At 38.7% G+C, this 20068-nt stretch overlaps 1 protein-coding gene across 5 annotated transcripts in view; it reads right to left on the minus strand.

The window, feature by feature from the left end:
- Nucleotides 1–19621, minus strand: part of CHD2 (chromodomain helicase DNA binding protein 2) — a 122989-nt gene extending 103368 nt beyond the window's left edge. For 3 of the 5 annotated variants that reach the window (XM_086711476.1, XM_086711473.1, XM_086711477.1), the window contains exon 1: nucleotides 14767–18538. In XM_086711476.1, the coding sequence (XP_086567602.1) occupies nucleotides 14767–14873 (107 nt within the window). In that variant the 5' untranslated portion in view covers nucleotides 14874–18538. The other 2 variants (XM_086711475.1, XM_086711474.1) reach the window with 2 other exon arrangements.
- Between the last annotated feature and the right edge of the window lie 447 nt (nucleotides 19622–20068).

Genomic DNA, 20068 nt, shown 5'->3' on the forward strand with positions numbered 1-20068 from the left:
ACTGGCTCTCGTTACTTTTATTTTTTTTTTTAATGTTTATTTATTTCTGAGACAGAGACAGAGCATGAGAGGGGGAGGGGCAGAGACAGAGGGAGACCCAGAATCGGAAGCAGGCTCCAGGCTCCGAGCTGTCAGCACAGAGCCCGACACGGGGCTCGAACTCACAAACCGTGAAATCATGACCTGAGCCGCAGTCGGTCATTCAACCGACTGAGCCACCCAGGCACCCCGGCTCTCGTTACTTTTAGCAATGACACATCCCAGCCTAGGGGATAGACTCCAAAGCCCCAGTTGTTAACATCCGCGCCTCTTTGCCTCCCCATTTGTCCCATCCTATGCAAGTAATTTGGTCACTTGTTGACCTCCCTAACAGATGTGAGAGCTAAACTGTCTTCTTTGACGTTTGCTGTGCCTAGTATGCATGCTAGAGAACAGAATGGAAAGGCGGACTTACTGACTTTGCTAGAATATGCAACCGTTTTGAAACACTTTTGAAATTAATGGTTTTTTTAATTACTGTAATGCATATTATCTCCAGACAAGGGATTAAGGCTGAAATCTCATTTTGGCAATCACCACCGACTAAAATTGTCACAAGACCTTAGTATGATCCATATAGTGCCATGAAACACAAAACATTCCAACAACAACCAGACAGAAAATATTCAACTCCCAATTTAAAGACACAGGAAGTCACAAATAGCAGCATTCATCTGCTGAAGATAACTAGAATAGTCCAGTGCTAATAGTCCAGTTAGCATTTTGTGCTAAAAAGCAAGAATCACTGCAGATGTGATGGAAATGTCCCAAACCAACACCCACAACGGGGTATGTGTACATGTACGCTACATCACTCCCTTTAAATTGCCCCAGTTACTATGAAAACTCTACTTTTATTTAATCTGTCCCCAATTAGTGAGACATTTAGACTATTTTTAAATTGTTCTCTTAACCAACAAGCCACAGATATCCTTGATATACTTCCATATTTCTATACTTCTGAGTAGAATATTTAGATTTCCAAAATGTTCACCGTAACTAATAAAATATACCTATCCTTGTATATGCCTTCTGCAGCTGTAGATTTGTGTTTGTGGAGGGAAGCAACCTCTAGAAATGTAACAGTGCACACAATACCTTTTAAGGAAAAAAAAAAAAACACCACCTATGTTGTTAAGAGTGGTTTACTCATGGAGGCGCCTGGGTGGCTCAGCCGGTTAAGCATCCAACTTCGGCTCAGGTCATGATCTCACCGTACGTGAGTTCGAGCCCCGAGTCGGGCTCTGTGCTGACAGTGCAGAGCCTGGGGCCTGTTTCAGATTCTGTGTCTCCCTCTCTCTCTCTGACCCTCCCCCACTCATGCTCTGTCTCTGTCTCAAAAATAAATAAACGTTAAAAAAAAAAATTTAAAGAGCAGTTTACTCTGTTGGATGAGTTATTTCAAGTATATTAATGGAAACCATCAACTACTTGTGTAATTTCAACAACAACAAAAAAAATCAAGTAAGTATGAAAACCAAACCTCCAAAGAAACAAACACCAAATTCACAATTGCACTTACCTCTGGGGACTGAGGGAGACAGATGTGATCACAGAATAATATTGGTGATGTTACATGACTGAAGCTGAGTGGTGAGTTCATAGTTGCTCATTATATAAGTATCAATCTTTTTAACACTTAAATGGCTCATAATATATCCAGACAAAAGAATCAAATGCAAGGCAAGAGATACTAGTACCCCAATCCTACACAAAATGAGCTATAGATTTGAAAGGAAGACTAAGTGTTTTTTAAATTATTTTTGAAAGTCATATTTAGCAGACTTAAAATAATATTTAGGGAAAAAGGTGTTTTAAAAAAAAAAGGCTAACATCATATTCAATGGTGAAAAGGCAGAAAGCTTTTCCTAGAAGATCAGGCACAAGTCAAGTGTGCCCACTCTCACTGCTCCTCCTCAACACAGTACTTTAAGTCCTACCTAGAGCAATCAGGCAACAAAAGGAAATATAAGGTAACTGAAAAAGAAGTGAAATTGCTTCTATTTGCAGATGGCATGATTTTACATGGAGAAAATCCTAAAGACTCAACCAAAAGGTTGTTGGGTCTAATCAATGAATCCATTAAAGTTGCAGGATACAAAATTAACCTACAAAAATAAGTCCTATTTTTATACACTAAAAATGAATTTTCTGAAAAAAGAAAATCGATCCCACTTACAATAGCATCACCAACAATAAAATACTTAGGAACACATTTAACTGTGCAGGTTAAAGATCTCTATTCTGAAAACTGCAAGGCATTAATTAAAAGAATAAAAGACTACACAAATGGTGGGCACCTGGCTGGCTTAGTCAGTGGAGCATGTGACTCTTGATCTTGAGGTTATATATTCGAGCCCCACATTGGATGTAGAAATTACTTAAAAATAAAATCTTTTAAAAAAAAAGGAAAAGTATTTGGTATTCATAACTTGGAAGAATACTGTTAAAATGTCAGTATTATCAAAAACCATCTATAGAGTCAATACAATCCCTAACAAGATTCCCATGCATTTTTTACAGAAAGAGAAAAAGCAATCCTAAAATTTATATGAAACCACAAAAGACCCCAAAGAGCCAAAAATAAATACAAATTCTTTTAAAAATCTTGAGAAAGAAGAATAAAGTTGGAGGCATCATACTTCCTGACTTCAAATTATAAAGCTACAGGCATCAAAACAGTAGGATACTGGCATTAAACAAACAGACCAACGGAACAGAATGTGAGAGCCCAGAAATAAACCCAAGCATACACGATCAACTAATATTTGACAAGAAAGCAAAAAAAAAAAAAAAAAAAGCAAAAAAAAAAATGAAGGGAGAACAGACCCTCTCTTCAACAAATGGTACTGGGATAACTGGATATTCATATGTAAAAGAATCAAATTGGACCCATATGCTACACCACTCAACAAAAATTAATACAAAACATAAATTAAAACCATAAATTTAAGACCTAAAACCATGAAACTCCCAGAAGAAAACAGAAATAAAGCTCCTTGACAGTAGTGTTGGTAATAATTTTTTGGATATGACACCTAAAGCACAAGCAACAAAATCAAAAATATACAAGTGACCGGGGGGCGCCTGGGTGATTCACAGTCTATTAAGCATCCAATTCTTGCTTTTGGCTCAGGTCATGATCCCAGGGTCATGAGATGGAGCCCCGCAATGCCTGAGATTCTCTCTCTCCCTCTCTCTCTGCCCCTCCCCTTTGTGTATGCGCTCACACGCACTCTCAAAATAAACATTTAAAACTAAATAAATTATCTTCTGCACAGCAAAAGAAACCATCAACAAAGTGAAAAGACAACCTACAGAATGGGAAAAAAATATTTGCAAATATTATATCTCTTAAGGAGTTAATATCCAAAATATACAAAGAACTCCTATAACTCAATAGCAAAAAAAGAAATTATTTAATAAATAAAAAATGAGTAAAGGACCTCAAGAGACATCTCTCCAAAGATATACAACAACCCAACAGGTACATGAAAAGGTGCTCAACATCACTACTCAGTAGGGAAATGCATGTAAGAGCCACAACGAGATGTCACCTCACACCAGTTCAGAATGGCCATCAACAAAAAGAGGTAACAAGTGTTGACAAGGACACAGAGAAAAGGGAATCCTTGTCCACTGCTGGTGAAATTGTAAATTGGTACAGTCCCTATGGAAAACAGCCCAGAGGATACTCAAAAAAATTAAAAATAGAACTACCATATGACCCAGTAATCCCACTTCTGGGAATATATCCAAAGGAAACCAAAACACTAACTCAAAAAGATATACCTGCACCTCCATGTTCATGACAGCATTTACAATAACCAAAACATGGGAACAATCTAAGAAAAAGAAATACCCTGTAGTCTCACACGTGGAATCTAAAGTAACTAAAAAGTAAATAACTTTTTAAAAACTCATAGGGGGTGCCTGACTGGGTGGCTCAGTCGATTAAACACCTGACTTCGGCTCAGGTCATGATCTCATGGCTCATGGGTACCAGCCCCACTTCAGGCTCTCTGCTGTCAGCGCAGAGCCTGCTTTGGGTCCTCCGTCCCCTTCTCTCACTGCACTTCCCCACTCACACTCTCTCTCAAAAATAAACGTTAAAAAAAAAATCTCATAGAAAAAAAGAGATTAGATTCATAGTTGCCTGGATGCACTGAGAGGAGGGAGAACTGGAGGAAGGTATTTCCAAAAAGGTGCAAATTTCTGGTTATGAGATAAGTAAGTAATAGGGACATATAATATACCAGATGACTACAGCTAACACTGCTGTAGAATCTATCTGAAAGTTGTTGAGAGTAAATCCTACAAGTTCTCACTACAAGAAAAAAAAAATTTTTTTTTTTTTACTGTACCAGTATAAGAAGATGGGATGTTAGCCAAACCTACTGTGATAATCATTTTACAGTATATGTGAATTAAAACACCATGCTGTTTGCCTTAAACTTACACAGTGATGTATACCAACTGTTTCTCAAAACTGGAAAGAAAAAAAACATGATATTACCTTTACAAGAAAAAGAGTCTTAATAAAGGTATAACTCAATTAATTTGCATACTTCTTTCCTAGGAGGATAAGCTCCTAAATGTTGAAAGAGAAAAGGAGTATTTTTTTAAAAAAAGGAATATTTAAGAAACAAAAATTATAAACACTGACAGTCTAGTTATTCCCTCCAAAGGCAAGATTAAATATTACACAGACTTGCTATTAATGTCGAACTATAATACAAAATAATTGTCAATACTAAATTGTAGCTTATGATGCTGATGTACCGGGGTCAAACTGAGTTAATAGGAGAGGAGACCTTTAATCAGGCTTTCACCTAAACAAATAAAGTAATAAAATGACCAGATTTTCAAAGGCATTAATAGGAATAAAGCAATTAAAAATGGAATACTCTGGGGGTGCCTGGGTGGCTCAATTGAGCATCTGACTGTTGACCTCGGCTCAGGTCATGATCCCAGGGTCACAGGGTCCAAACCCACATCAGTCTCCAGGCTGAGCATGAAGCCTGCTTAAGATTCTCTACCTTTCCCCCTCTGCCCCTTTCCCACTCGTGCTCTAAAATAAAAAAAAGGAGTACTCAAGAATCTACCACATATACAAAATCCTCATGAAAAGTAAGTGTATCTTAAAATTACTCCAAACCTAATTTGCAAACAAGTCTTGTAACTTTTCATGGAACAATCACGACACGGGAAAATCAGTGCAAAAATAATGAAAGGGACTCTCGTTAAAACTGTGATTTTAGGGGCGCCTGGGTGGCGCAGTCGGTTAAGCGTACGACTTCAGCCAGGTCACGATCTCGCGGTCCGTGAGTTCGAGCCCCGCGTCAGGCTCTGGGCTGATGGCTCAGGGCCTGGAGCCTGCTTCCGATTCTGTGTCTCCCTCTCTCTCTGCCCCTCCCCCCTTCATGCTCTGTCTCTCTCTGTCTCAAAAATAAATAAACGTTAAAAAAAAAAAAAAAAAAAAACTGTGATTTTAGATTCTAATAGGAAATAAATGTTTATGAAAAAAAGCTTAACACTTCTCACTCGTAGATAGAAGTTGATTTGGTAGCTCTTCAAAATCCTTTTTGAAGGTGGCAGAAATGTAGTATGAAGTATATTTCACAAGTGGACTTTGAGAGCAAGCAGCACTGGAATAGCTCCTGTTCGTTTTAATTTATTACCGTTTCCCAGATGGCCACAAGAGGGCAGCACAGCAACATGTCAGTTAGAGAGCCTGTGGGTTCTCTGCCCGAGAGCTGCCATTTCAGGCTTTGGGTAGTCTTTACTTTCCTAAACACTTAACAAAATGGCTGAACTGCTTGGCAGAGGATGGTTTTTTTGTGTTGGTGATAGAAATATCTGGTAAAAACACAAAGCAATCTACACTGGAACTCCTTAAAACTTATTTCCAGACTACATTCTATCAATGATATAATAGCTGATATTTATGGAGCACTTTCGCATCAGGCATGGGCAAAAATTGCCCTCTAAATCCCTAAAAACCCTCTAAGACAAATTATCCTCATTTATAGAAAGTCTTAGCCCAAGTGTGTATACATATGTTATCCATCAGCCCCACAGTATGAATTATGGAATCTATACTCTTCAACTATAACTGGTATTGCTATCCCCGCCATGCATACATACGTTCTTCAGTTAAACAGATCCTTAAACCACCCAAGGATGATGCAGAATGATTCCTTCTCAATCACTTCTATGTGTTTGAAGAGTACAAAAAGGCAAAGATCATTAAACCATGAGTTTCTTATTGATAAAAAAATACTGGGTGTAGTTCCTTAAAAAAATGGAACTGCATTTCAGACCTTTAAGACCTCCTCCACCTCTCGTTCAAGTCCTACTATTCTGAAGAATAAGGTACATTATAAACAAGGTTAAAAGACAAGTAACAGACTGAGAAATTTCAATGTATGCACAACAAAGGATTTCTACAGAGAACATAAAAATAACCACAGATCAAAGAAAAATCCAGTAGAAAACTAGGGAAAGGAAAGGGACATGCAACTACAGAAGAAAAACTGAGATGGCCAAGAAACTTATAAAAAGGAAATTAAACATCAGGGGTAATTTGAAAATGTATTATTACAACAGAGTAGTTCACATTCACCTGCTTTGTAGAAATTAAAATGTATGATAGTATTAAGTGATGGGGAGAAAACAGGGGAGACAGTATTCATACACCATTACTGAAAAAGCAATCAGCAGATGCTTTGCAAAGCAACGTGGCATTTTCCAGTAAACCTCAAAATATGCATATGAATCATGCAATTAAATCTGTGAGTATATAACCTGGCAAATTATTGAACTTGTGCGGGAGGTGGGAAGTACAAAAACGTTCACGGCTCTGCTCATAAAAAACAAGGGGGGGGGGAATAATCTAAATTTAGATTCATACTGTGCAATTAAATACAAGTTAGACCTAGTAGGGATTAGACTTATAAATGTCACCATGACAATTTCAAAAACTTTTCAATTTTTAAAACAAAAGCACATTACATGAACCATGTACATTTTTAAAATACCAAGGTTTTTAGATGCCACGTTCATGAAAGTGACTAAGGAGAAGGGGCAAATAGGATTTTAGCCATATCTAACTTGTTTAAAGCTTTAATTGTAGTCTTTCAATTTTTCTGAGTTTTTCTGAATTTCTCAAAAAAGAGCTATGTTTCTAAGATTGCAGAATTGATCAGTATTCAGAAGCAGACCTTCCTGCAGTACCTCCCAAATTAAGAAACTCAGTGCTAGTGTGGGAAAAACATCTACCTTTGATAAGCATGTTCCTAACATTTTCAACTGGTGCCAGAGGAAACCTTGTCTTGATCACGCTACTTCTGCTCCTCCACTAACCAAATAACACTGAGTAGTCCTAAACAGCTTAGGAAGCAAACAAATGGCACTCAGGCACACAAACCATGAGGAAAAAAAGTGAACTATAGCAAGAAGCCTAGATGAGGTACAAACCTAGATAATCGTTTCACAAAGAGCTACCCAATTCAGATCTGGCAAGGCACGAAGACTAGACAAGGATAGGACAAGTTCTCTGCAGGAAAGAACATGAAGACTTTCTAACCCACCAAGTAATGAAAACAGGTACCAGGGGGAAAGCTGTTCCTATAAACCTATCATCTCAGGTGGGTACCATTTAGAACCCTGAGGACAGATGGGACTAGTTTGAATTCCTTTCAGAATATTTAAAGTCTTATCTTTCCTTACTAACCTTTAGGCTATGATATTTAGACTTTCGAAAGATAACAACTCCAACAGTTCAAAGGAGATTTAAAAGTCCTGAATGCTAACCTCAATAGTAAGTGCAACTTCTGCCCCACAGAGTCAGAGGAGGGAAGTCCGGTCCTTGGATCAAGCCACAGAAATCAGTCAGAATGGTGAGAACTCACAACTGTGGCAGGCACTTTCCTAAATGTTATAGACCAGTTTCTTAAGTGTGCCATTACTGACACTTTGGGCCAGATTAATTCATTCTTTGTTATGGGAGGCTGTCCTTACACATTGCGAGAGGTTTAGCAGCATCTCTAGCCTCTACCTAGCACACACCAGATGTACCCGTAGCTCCAAGCAAAAAGATCTCCAGACACTGCCAAGTCAGGGAGGGGTTGTCCCTAGTGGAAAACCACTGCTTTCAGACGTATTATTTTATTTAATTCTAACTTCACTGAGACACATACTCTTCCTTTATTAAAAGATAAAGAAACAAGCTCAGAGGTTCTTGCCCAAGATCATACACAGCTAAAAAGCAGAAGAGAGATGAAAATTCTTGTCCCAATTAGCTCTTATTTCCCAAACCTGCATCAGCACTAGAAACCACCATAGTTTTTTTTTCAAGATAGATTCCTGGGACACGTCCTCCCAGACATGACTGAACTCAAATATCCAGGCAAGAAGGCTGGAAGTACGTTAAACAAGCACCCAAAGTGGCTCTTAGCAAGTAAATCTGGGGGCTTAAATGCCTCTGTAAAGCTAAGTTCAGTAAGAACTTTTTTTTTTTATTTTTTATGTTTTGGTAAATCAAGCAAGGGAAATGGAGAATCTGACCCATCACCCTCTGCCCTCAAAGTCACAACTTCCCAGCCATATGCTGCTCTATTTGAATGTCAAATAACCTTATACAGGAACTGAAGACACTCAAGATTTTCCACACCCACCACATTCAAGAACTATTTCCCTTCAGGGCACGTCTATAGAACACTGTTTCCAACCCTGGCTATTTATGCCAACAGACCCACCTGGAATGCTATCTCCCCTGCCCTACTACTACTTAACCCCTAAAATCCAATCAGGTAAAGGGCCTTTTAAAAGTTCTCAAGTGATTCTGATGCAAATGGTACCTAGGAAATAAGTAAGGGAACTAAATTTAGAACAAAACAACAAATTAGAAACCTGGTCTTCATAAATAAATCACTGCCAAACCCAACGTGTGTGGGGGAGCAATGGAAGCAGACTGCAAAAGGATGGGGTTCCTCTGCAATTCCCAGTACCTCCCCCTCCCAGACACCGGTCTTTCCTCGTTTCCCCAACTATCCCCATGGGAATTAACTTCACCAGCAACATCTTCACTAGAAATTCTTTATGCAAAATGACTTCTTGAACTTTGTTTCCAGTATCAATCAAGCCTAAAATGTATTTTGAGTTTTCAGTTTCTTTAAAAGTTTTTTAAGAGAAACAGAGTACAGGATTATTCTAGATTTTTACTATTTTCCCCTACTATAGTTTCCTCGTAACCATTTAATCAAATGACAATTTCTTTTTTTTTTTTTTGATGGCAACTTTTTTTTTTTTAACATTTGAGAGACAGAGTGTGGGACAAGCGAGGGAGGGGCAGAGAGAGAAAAAGACAGAGAAAATCCCAAGTAGGCTCCGAGCTGTGAGCGCAGAGCTCAACTTGGGCTCCATCTCACAAAATGTGAGATAATGACCTGAGCCAAGAACAACAGTAGGACGCTTCACCGACTGAGCCACCCAGGTGCCCCTTGATGGCAATTTTTGACAAGATGCTTAAGTGACCCTGAAACCAAACTGCCAGTGTTTAAATCCAATGCCACCATCTGCTTCCCCTAATGTCTGTTTTCTATTGGCAAAATAGGGTAATGATAATCACACCTGTCTCAGACGTGTGAAGACTACCCAAATTAACACATACAGAGGACTGGTTCTAACAAGTTCCAAGCTCACAGTAGGTACTATAAATGACAGGTATTGTGTCTTTCCAAAGCATACAACATAGTTTCCATTGAAATACCTGTCACAATCATCTCATTTGTTGGTTTGGTATGTTACTGAAATGCAAAATTACAAGGGAAACCAGCATAAATAAATCTGAGAAGTATCTGCAAATCCTTGTTATGTATACAGCGCAAAGTGAAGGAACACAATGGGATGGGTATAAAAGAGCTCAGCAGGGTGTAGGACCCCCCACAGGCCTTCAAAGGAAGAGAGTTCTGTGACAGTTAACCTGGGGAGCTGGCTAACCAGAAGGTCACTAGCATTTCTGCTACCCTAACCATCACATTAAATACACAATGAAAAAGAAAAAAACAAAACCACCTTCAGTGCCTGACAGAGTAACCACTCCAAAAAGCATAAATCTATTCCAGTATTTTCCCACAAAATGCTTACCACATGCTGCTTTCCTTTATGATACAATCCAAAATGAAAGATTACCAGCATTACAGGCACTGCTTGACTTAGAAATAAACCATACAAATGCCATTCCTGAGGTTTATTATCCTATTGTATTCTCTTTTATTTTTTTTAATGCTGGGGACAATTCACAACCCACCACTGTAAATAATTGCTTCACAGCAGAGCCCACGTCCACTGCTTTCAACAGTTACCTGAATTAGCTGTTAAGGAAAGGGGATTCTGAATGGAATGCATTCCTGCATTCAAAAGTCAACTCTGGAATCCAAACTTTTAGAGGGATCTAAAAAGGGCTTAAGTAGAGAATCCTAGTAAAGAAGAGATGCACTAGAATTTAAAGCAATTAGGACAAGAATTCAAAAATCTTGGAGTCAAAACTCCGTCAGCATTCACTGTTAAAGGGACGCTACTGCTGGATCCAGCATGACATTTAATGCGGAAACCGTCCATCTTCCATCAAGCATACAACAACCCTTAAGAGAGCCCCACCCACTTTTGCTTCCAGATCTCTCAACCTAAGTTTTTGGTAAAACTGCCCAAAAGGGGCACAGAGAAAATGAGGCAACGGGAACACCAACAGTTAGAAGAGAATACAGGAAGGGCGCCTGGGTGGCTCAGTCGGTTGGGCAGCCGACTTCGGCTCAGGTCACGATCTCGCGGTCCGTGAGTTCGAGCCCCGAGTCGGGCTCTATGCTGACAGCTCAGAGCCTGGAGCCTGTTTCCGATTCTGTGTCTCCCTCTCTCTCTCTGCCCCTCCCCCGTTCATGCTCTGTCTCTCTCTGTCTCAAAAATAAATAAACGTTAAAAAAAAAAAAAAGAAGAAGAGAATACAAGAGGTGCTCTGTCAAAAGAGGCGAAACACATGCAAACATACGGAAACACGCAACTGTAAACCACATGGAGGGCTTTGGAAAATTAACTCAATCCTGGGGAGCAGGGCTGAAGAATTTTTAGATGCTCTCCAGAGCCTGATATAGGAACAAAAAAACAGAACTCAACTCCCTCACAAACCAAAAGAAAAGGAAATGAACGAAGTTGGAGAACCAACAACACAGAAATCTTAAGCCTAGACTACAGTCCTAGCAGAATAACACTGAACTCTGGACGTTATGCTGAGTCCAATATATGATGATATGCTGAGAATGGATTACTAAGAGCAAGCCACAGCCAAGTAGACATTGGTTGGAAATATTGCAATTACATCTATATCCAAAGAGCACTGCTCCTTGGTATTCATTATTCACTCTTGCACAGCTTGAGAGGGGAAATGAGGCAGAGGGTAAACCAGGGCAATAACCACTAGCTCCAGAAGAGGGGTAAAAGGGATCTAGTCAGAGTTAAGTGCCACGGGTAGGGCTGTGACTCACACAAGAAGTTGTTCTGGTCCAGGAAGAATCATACTCTCCCTTCAAAAGGCTGGCTTTCTCAGAAAGAAATTCTAGGAGAAGATTAACTGCAAAACATACCCAAGGTTTCAACTAACAAAAACGGACTTGCCTTTTTTTTTTTTCATGTTTATGTTTGAGAGAGAGACAGAGCATGAGCAGGGGAGGGACAGAGAGCAAGAGGGAGACATAGAACCTGAAGAAGCAGGGTCTGAGCTGTCAGCACAGAGCCTGAAGCGGGGGCTCGAACTCACCCCAGACTTGCCTTCTAAAATCATTTTAACAACCCTCTCTCCTAAGTGGCCTAAAAGACCTCTTGTGGGAGGCCAGGATGCCAACTTCAACTCTCAGGAACCATTTGGCTCTTAATGAAGCACAGGAGGGGGAAGAAAGTAAAGCATTAGAAGTAAAATATTACTCACAACTTACATTTAATAAGCACTTTCAACGTAACCGCCTCCTTGCGAATCACTATATAGGCATTATATTACTTAACTTCATTACCCAATGAAGAGTATCATTATCCACATTTTTAAAGTCAGGAACCTAAAAATCCAACAAGTACTTCACTGGCCTACATTGGAGACAGTTTTCAGTACTCAAGGAAACATTGCACTGGTGGGGATTAGGTACACAGCTCTCGTCAGGCATTGAGGTTAACAGTTAAACACATCACAAATAACAAAATAACTTCCTAGATTGAATTCAAAGTATAAAATCAGAACCATCCTTAAAATTATGCTTTCGCCAAAGCTCCAGCATTTTCCCGAAACTATGGAGACTTTCCTGTAAAGGGAATTTAAAGTACTTTTCAGTAGGAAACACAATCCAGACGATGTCACTGAAATAACCGAGAAAGGTGACCATAACCAAATATCATAACAATAAAATACTAAATTGCAAGTGTTTCAAAATGTAGCATGAAAGGCTTCCTTCCATATACCTAGGTTCTCCGGGATTTATTTCACAAAGGCTCATTATTTCCCACCTCATAAATTGCATTCAAGCTTTTTTAAAAAAGGTCCCTCTCCCCAGACTTGTCCTGTTAATTAAAGTTTAAACAAGGTCATAACAGACATTAAAACAAAACAAAAAAAAATGTGTTCCAACACTGTGCTTAGTTACTGATTACAACGTAAACATACAACAGACTTTAAGCATAGATATTTGATGGTATTTGGTATTTGATGGGCATTTGATGATGGAGTCAAATTTCGTTGTTCTGGCTTTACACTAGTAACACTGAAGTTCCAAAGCAATAGCAATTTAACCAATTTTACCAAGGTATGAATTTCAATTCAGTGCCCAGGCAGGCTGGAAAGCAGGAGGGAATTGCTCGGCTATGACAAGCACCCAGCAAAGTTTATTTGTATACTAATTCTTAGGCGATTAAAAAAAGTTTCTTGGCTCATGTGCCCCCCATTCCTCAAGAAAGCCAATTGAAATCTAAGGTTTTTTACAAAGGACCTAAAACACCTTTTTAAAAAAAGCAAAAACAAAAACAACTCAAAATCAGAAAAAACTTACTAGGTGACAGAGCAGTCACTCCCAATTTGTGTTAGGAGCAAGTTTACAGTAGTGCCCCATCTTACAGGAGAAAGGATAGGAGTCTGGAAAGCTCAGTGATCTCAGGAAGCATCTTTCACAACTGTTAGGGATTTGCTATACGAGGGAGGGGAGAGGAATAAACTGATTATAAAATCTGTGAGTTTCAGATACTGTCAGGTAAAATTCAACTGACCTTCCAGATTCACCTCTCAAGCAATAACTCGGTAAAGTTTGCACAGTACTCCTTATCAAATATTGTCTGATGACATTCCCGCGATGACTTAATCTTTACAGAAGATGCTAATTCCTAAGGTGCCAAATATCAATTGGAAATTGTAGGTTTTAAAAGCAAGAAGTCAAAGAGATTAAAGACAGAAGAAAAATGCACAAAAGTCTTAATGTACAAACCTAATCACTCTGGCTCCTTAAAAAGTTCACTGGTTCCACGTGGCATGCCAACAGCTCATAGATAAGTTGCTATTATTCAAATATGCATTTTAACACACACAGTATCTATTTTGGACTAAACACCTTCAACAGAGTAGTTTATATCCTGGAACATGACTGCAATGCTACTGAATTCTATCACGGTTCTTAGAAACTTAAGGACAGTTAGCGAATAACAAAAGTTTAATCCAACTAACAAGAAGTCAATCTCAATAATACACAGAAAGAACCTTCATTCTTGTTGCTTTGGATGCACTTCAGAAGTTCAAAACACCAGTTAGTGATCGAGTTCCATGAGAATTTACCTCTATCTAAAGCTAATTCGTTTATATATAACTTATAATTGAGCATACAATTTAAAAATCCATCATCAAATCTTTGATGAGCAAGTCTATAAGACAAACTGAAAATCCTGTTTCACCTAATGTTTCCATAAGCTATCCAAAGAATTCTTCCTGAAGAATCGAGACTGTGGGAACCTATAAAACCCACCATTACAGTGAATTTTACCTTTTATAAACTTCTTCAGAAACTTAAGATATGCCTAGGTAAACCTATCTATGGTCCACATCTCTCTGCAAGCGACAGATCTTACTCGGTAAGAAACTTCTGACATATGGCCAACTAAGTGACAACTCACTCCTGTCGGTGCTAAAAGGACTCCAAAAGCACAGAAAAAAAGGTGTTTTTTTGTTGTTGTTAAGGTGCAGAAGGAAAACAATACAGCCTTTCCTTCAGGCTGAAATTCATTACGTGTAACTGAATAATGAAGTCATCATCGCTAACCTCTAATTTCTTTTTTTTTTTTTTTTCAAACAGAAATCCCTGCAAAGGGTTTCCAAACCAGACAGACCATTAGCATAACCACAGCACTGTAATCAGTTTACCAGGACCAAAGCAAAATCTCCAGAATGGGAAATTTGAGAGGTTTCCCAAGGTTCTTCCGAGTGATCCATTCCACTATCAACCAAGTTTTGGGAGTCACCGTTCTCTAGCAAAGTGCTACTAACACTTAAAAGTTGTTTTATAACACTTGTTTGCATAGTAATGGATGCCTCATACTGTCTTATTTTTTAAAGGTAACTTAATATTTATAGTTACTTTGTGAAAACTCCTAAGCTGCTTTCTTATTCCAGAGTTAATGTTAATCATAAACCACTTTGCACATACTGACCTGGGTTTTCCTCCATCAAATGCCAACTGAGAATATGTACGGTACCAAGTAAAAATGCACGGGGACGGGGACAAGTTCAAATAATCCTCCCTTTTTTTATGAGCCATGATCACCCAACAGCTATAACACCCGTTAAGACCTTTCACTGTAAACAAAAATATCTCCTCTTGACAGTGAAAAGGTTTTGGTCAATGGTAACACAAGATTAAGTTTACTAATCTCTTCACGCTGAACAAAAAAGATAAAAAAAAAAAAAAAAAAAAAAAAAAAAAAAGACCCGCTAGAATATGAGAAAGGAAAGCGAAAAATGTAAAAACTGGTAGGTTTTCGATTTGAAGGCTTCCGAATAGTGCCTTCTACTTTCTCCAAAAGTAGAAGCCGCTTTCTGAGACGCCAACCCTTCCGAGGGAAGGGTAAAGAAAATACACGCTGCAGGGTGTGGACTAAGAGGAAGGGCGCAGAGGACTGCCAGAAGCGAAGTCGGTCGGGTGACCACCCACCGGAAAGCCCCAGTCCGGGTTGCTTCCCCTTCCCTTTCCTACCCCGCGCCCCCAAAGCTGCCGGCTCCCCAGACGAAGAGGCAGCACCCCGGCTGCGCACGCAGCCCTACGTCACTGCGTTCGCTCCTCCTAGGAGCGAGGGGACGCGCCTGACGTCACGGGGCGGGGCCTGCCGAAGGCCGCCGCTGTTGACCCGCTGTTACCAGGCGTGCGCACAGCCAATCAGCAGCATGCGCCGGCGCCGGCGCCGGCCGGCCTTTGAACTCGGCACGGCAACTTCCTGCTGTTTGGCGAGTACACAGTGCAATGCAGTATGTCTGTCAGCGCTGCGGCACAAAGGAACAGCCATTTTGTGACTGAGCTGGACCTGCACCAAGATGCCAGGGGCTCACGGAGCTGCTGCCCGCGCTACCTACCAAGCTGCCCCTTATTTTCGCACCAGAGAACCAAGAAAGGGGAGGCTGGGGGTGGGAAGGAGTTTTGATATTTCAAGTTTCAATTCGATTTTGTCTTCTCAAAAATCCCGATTCTTAAGAATTATCAGCATCATAAAATGGCTGCCACTTAAAAAACTGCCTGTTCAGTCCACAAGCAACTGCATTATGCCATTTCTAATTAGCCCCAGGCTTTTAGAATAACTGCTAAAAGGCTGATTAAAATTTGCCCACATCGGAGGTTGACAAAATAAATCTGGTTCAAAGGCAGACGATTTAGGGATAAATTTAATAAACTGTGTTTTTAGATAAAATTGCAAACGCAGCGTCCTAGAACAAACAGAACTCTTTGTGTGCACACACAGTTCCAATCACATTCCCTTCTCTCCTGTCTCCATTCTTTAATATTACTGGAGTTATCCCAAACTGCCAATTATTTGGGTAAGAAGTGTGTGGTATACATTTCTATGTTATGTCCATCACTAAAGCTTTGTTTTAAATATTTAGAAACTTTACAAATCTATCAAGGTATTTTTAAATTCGTATTTTTTGAAAATGAACTTTTTAATCTTCAGAAATCACGATATGCAACGTGTAACATACTTAAAAGCATTAACAAAAGAATACAGGAGTAACATACAACTTTATGTAATAACTATTAAGTGACTGCATTATTTCCAAAACAGGGAAGTATCAGGTTTACCTAAACTTGCACTCAATCCTTTCATATTCCTAAAGTAATTCTAAGTTTACTTGACCTGCAAACTCCTCCCTTCCCCTCTTGTGGCTCAGGATACAAAATTTTTGTAGTATTCCCTGCACACTAGACTTTGTGGCATAGAAACTAGGTCCTAGCGAGGAAATTCTAATGGATTAAGGGACCAAGTACTAGTACCTAAACAGTCTCCTTAATTGTAGCTTCCTAAAAGTAACATTAATCTACTACAATAAAACACCACTAGCATCCTGTTAAGCTTTATAATTTTAAAAGGAAGTGATGTCATAATTATGTACATGTATTCAGATATGCAATTTCGGATAACTAATTTAAAACTCCATCTTCAGGGAGTCTATCAGATAATTTTGGACATTCATCAGGTTTGTGAATCAAAACACTTGACAAAATGCATTTGAAAGTACAGTGCACGCTTCCAGTTAAGCTGTAACCCCACTGCCAACAGGCAAAGTCATGATAACTTCCAAGTCGTTTTTCTAGGTAAGTAAATTATTAAAAGAAAGAACAGCAACACGGCTTAATTTTTTAAATTAGAAGGCAGTCTCATCAATGATGTTAACCACAAACCTTGCATGAGAGAGCCAAAACCTATGTGAGACTATGCAAATCATGAATACTCAAGGGAGTAACAATTTTAGATACTGGATCTTTAGTAATTTGTCAAATCCACCTGGGGATTCCTGTTTCTTCAAATTGGTGTTAACTTCTCAGAAAAAGCAGTTTAGGATCAGTTAGATAAGTTTCCTGTCCTAAATCAAACCTGGGTAATTACATGGGCAGTTCAGTTCAAAAGACAGTCCAAACTGTGTGACAACTCAATTTGCAAAAGAATTTAGAAAGTATTTTTAAAGGGTCAAAATATTGTTAAGTATAATAAAACATAAATAAAACTCAACCTTGCAATAAACCATCTCAAAACTTTTGGATTCACTAACCTAATAATAAAGTATATTATTTCTATAAAATTATAGAAGTAAAAACAAAATTGGATAAAAAAATCATATAACCAATCACATCCTTAACTGCATGATTTAAAATTCATGACAATTTATAAGAACACACATCAAGAAATGTATTCATAAGCACTTTAACAATTAATATACAGTTCATACAACAAAATGTCTCAGAGGCTTTATTACTTAGTCACTAATAATGTACTCCAACAAATATGAAACAAATCGTGATTTGAACAAACTGTATTTGTAAGCTTCAGAAGATAAAGCATTCCAGGTGACTCTGTCAAAATAAATCAATAAATTTAAAAGCAGCTACAACTAAAATGCAAAAGATACAGGTCTACCAACCAGAAAGTACTGTCTTAATATGAGCATATAAATGCAAACCTTAAAATATTTTAAATGTAAAATATACAAATAGAATCACAGTAACAAACACAAAAGAGAAGTATATTAAGAGTATTCCAGGATTTCTGTGATCACAGGTTTGATTTCATAAATGCAGGATCTGTACCCATCGAGTAAAGGTTTTGATAAATCTTATCAAAATTTCCTAAAATGTCAAGAGTATCAAAAGAAATACAGAGTCAAATAAAAATACAAACTGAGAGGCATCAGTCAAAGGGTCCTTTTTGCAATTTCATTTTAAAATGTACATTTTTTCATTCATATAACTTTCTCAAACGTCTATTTACTATAATTTACTACCACAAGGCTCCTCTATGGCCTTCAGTTACAAGTTTGGGTATCCTAGATTCTTCAAAGAAAAAATTTGCCTTGTATGTAAAATGGTGCAATGCAGCAATGGCTAAACCGACAAGGTCATTTTTCTACAGCACAAAAACCTAAAAACTGAAATTTATTGACAGAAAAACTGGAGTTTACAGGAAAGGCCCCCTTGAATAAAGGTACCTTACCTTTTGACTGCTGTAAGAGGCCTTAAGTCACAACCCAACTTTCATAAATTGCTACCAAAAAATTAGGGTGTGGCATATTAGCAATCTCAAGGTCACGCTTTAAAAAACGAATCCAAATTAGTAAAATACCTAAAATAAAACAGACAGCTATCCCTGTCTGTCAAGGTAAACAATGTAAGCTGAGGTTTCCCCCAAAAAAGAGAGAGAAAAAAGGAAGAAAGTTGATAGCTCATACCTCGATGCATTGCTGTGCAGTGAACTGTCCTCCTCTTGGCTTTTGTCCTTATTTCTCATCATCTTTTAATTCTTAAATATTAAGGGGGAGGGGGAATCTGTGTTTGCTTTGAAGTCCTGTGCCCAGGTATTTACTGTCAAAAGTTGAAAGAAAGGTAAGGTCCCAGCTTCTATCGATGTTTTTATTATCAGGAACAAAGTCCTGACGATGTAGCGATATTGTTATAATACAACAGCGGTAAGCACCAAAAAACAAAATATTTCTATTTTTTCTTTAAAAAAAAAAAAAACAAAAACGGATAAACCGAACAGAAGGAATCATCACTATCAATAAGGAAAGTTTCTCAAAGTAACACACTGGATACAAATAACAATCTCTGTATCTTATTGCGTCATCCAGGAATTTCTCATATTTACAGAAAATAAAGCAAACTTAAACATATAAATCTTTAAAATTATCACTAATGATCATGGGCTTACCTGATCCATGTAGTAGGTCCAAAGCAAGAGTCCTATCTAGTAGTAGAAAAATATCAGATCCCAAATAATTAAAAATAAAAACAAAATTCTCCGTTACAAAAACGAAAAATAAATACAATAATCCTCAAATATGTTAACTGGTCAAAAAAATAGAGCAACAATTAATACTAAAACGGGTCCGGAAGAAAAAAAACCTCATTAGGAGAGCGCACAAAAATGGAGGTGCGCCATGGCTTCTAAGCTGGAAAAAACAACGACCTGGGCTCTCAGTACGGCTGCTTCTTTCCAACAAGGCACGAAAAGAAAGCTCCCAAAAGCTGCTTTTCTCCCTTAAAAAGGTTCAAATCGACCCCAGTAAGTCACTAGGAGAGGCAGGGGGCTGCGGGGGCCCCCTGAGGCTGCCCGAAAGTTAGGGAAAGTTGCGTAAAGTGAGGCGAAGGCAGGGAGCAGAGCGCGCTCTCTCTAAGGCACAGCCGCCATCTAGAGCCTCCTTCCCAGCTCTGAGAGCTCTGCCTTTGATTGACACTCTCTACATTTACCCCACAACTCAGGTGATGTACCATAGACCCACCCCTTCATCTCCACCAAAAAAAAAAAAAAAAAAAAAAAAAAGAAAGAAAAAAAAAAGATCCTCCATCCCAGGGAGCCTGAAGACCCCTACCCCCACACCTCCCTGCCCCACCAGACCACCCCATCAAGGGGAGGAGGGAGGGTTTCTTAACCCCCTCTGGCTCAAGCACCCTTTTTAAGCCAGAGAGAAATGTAATTTGTTCCTTTTGTCTAAAGATCTGCTAAATATTTCAGTCCTTGAGCTAAAATAACTTCCTCTCTGGACAGGAAGTGGTGTTTTATCAAGCCATTTTGAAAGAGGGATAATTCTTAGAGAATATAAAGCTAAGCTTAAGTACTAATCTTTTAAAAAATTAACCCCCCCATGGGTAAAATGGCTGTCTAAATAAAAGCAAAACCTCAATTTCATAAATTAAACTCTTGCCTTCTTTATGAAGTCTAAAAATTATCTAAAGACAAATTGTAAGGGGGGATT

The sequence above is a fragment of the Puma concolor genome, chromosome B3 (genome assembly GCF_028749965.1).
Source record: "Puma concolor isolate L17-30 chromosome B3, mPumCon1.1.hap2, whole genome shotgun sequence".
NCBI lineage: Eukaryota > Metazoa > Chordata > Mammalia > Carnivora > Felidae > Puma > Puma concolor.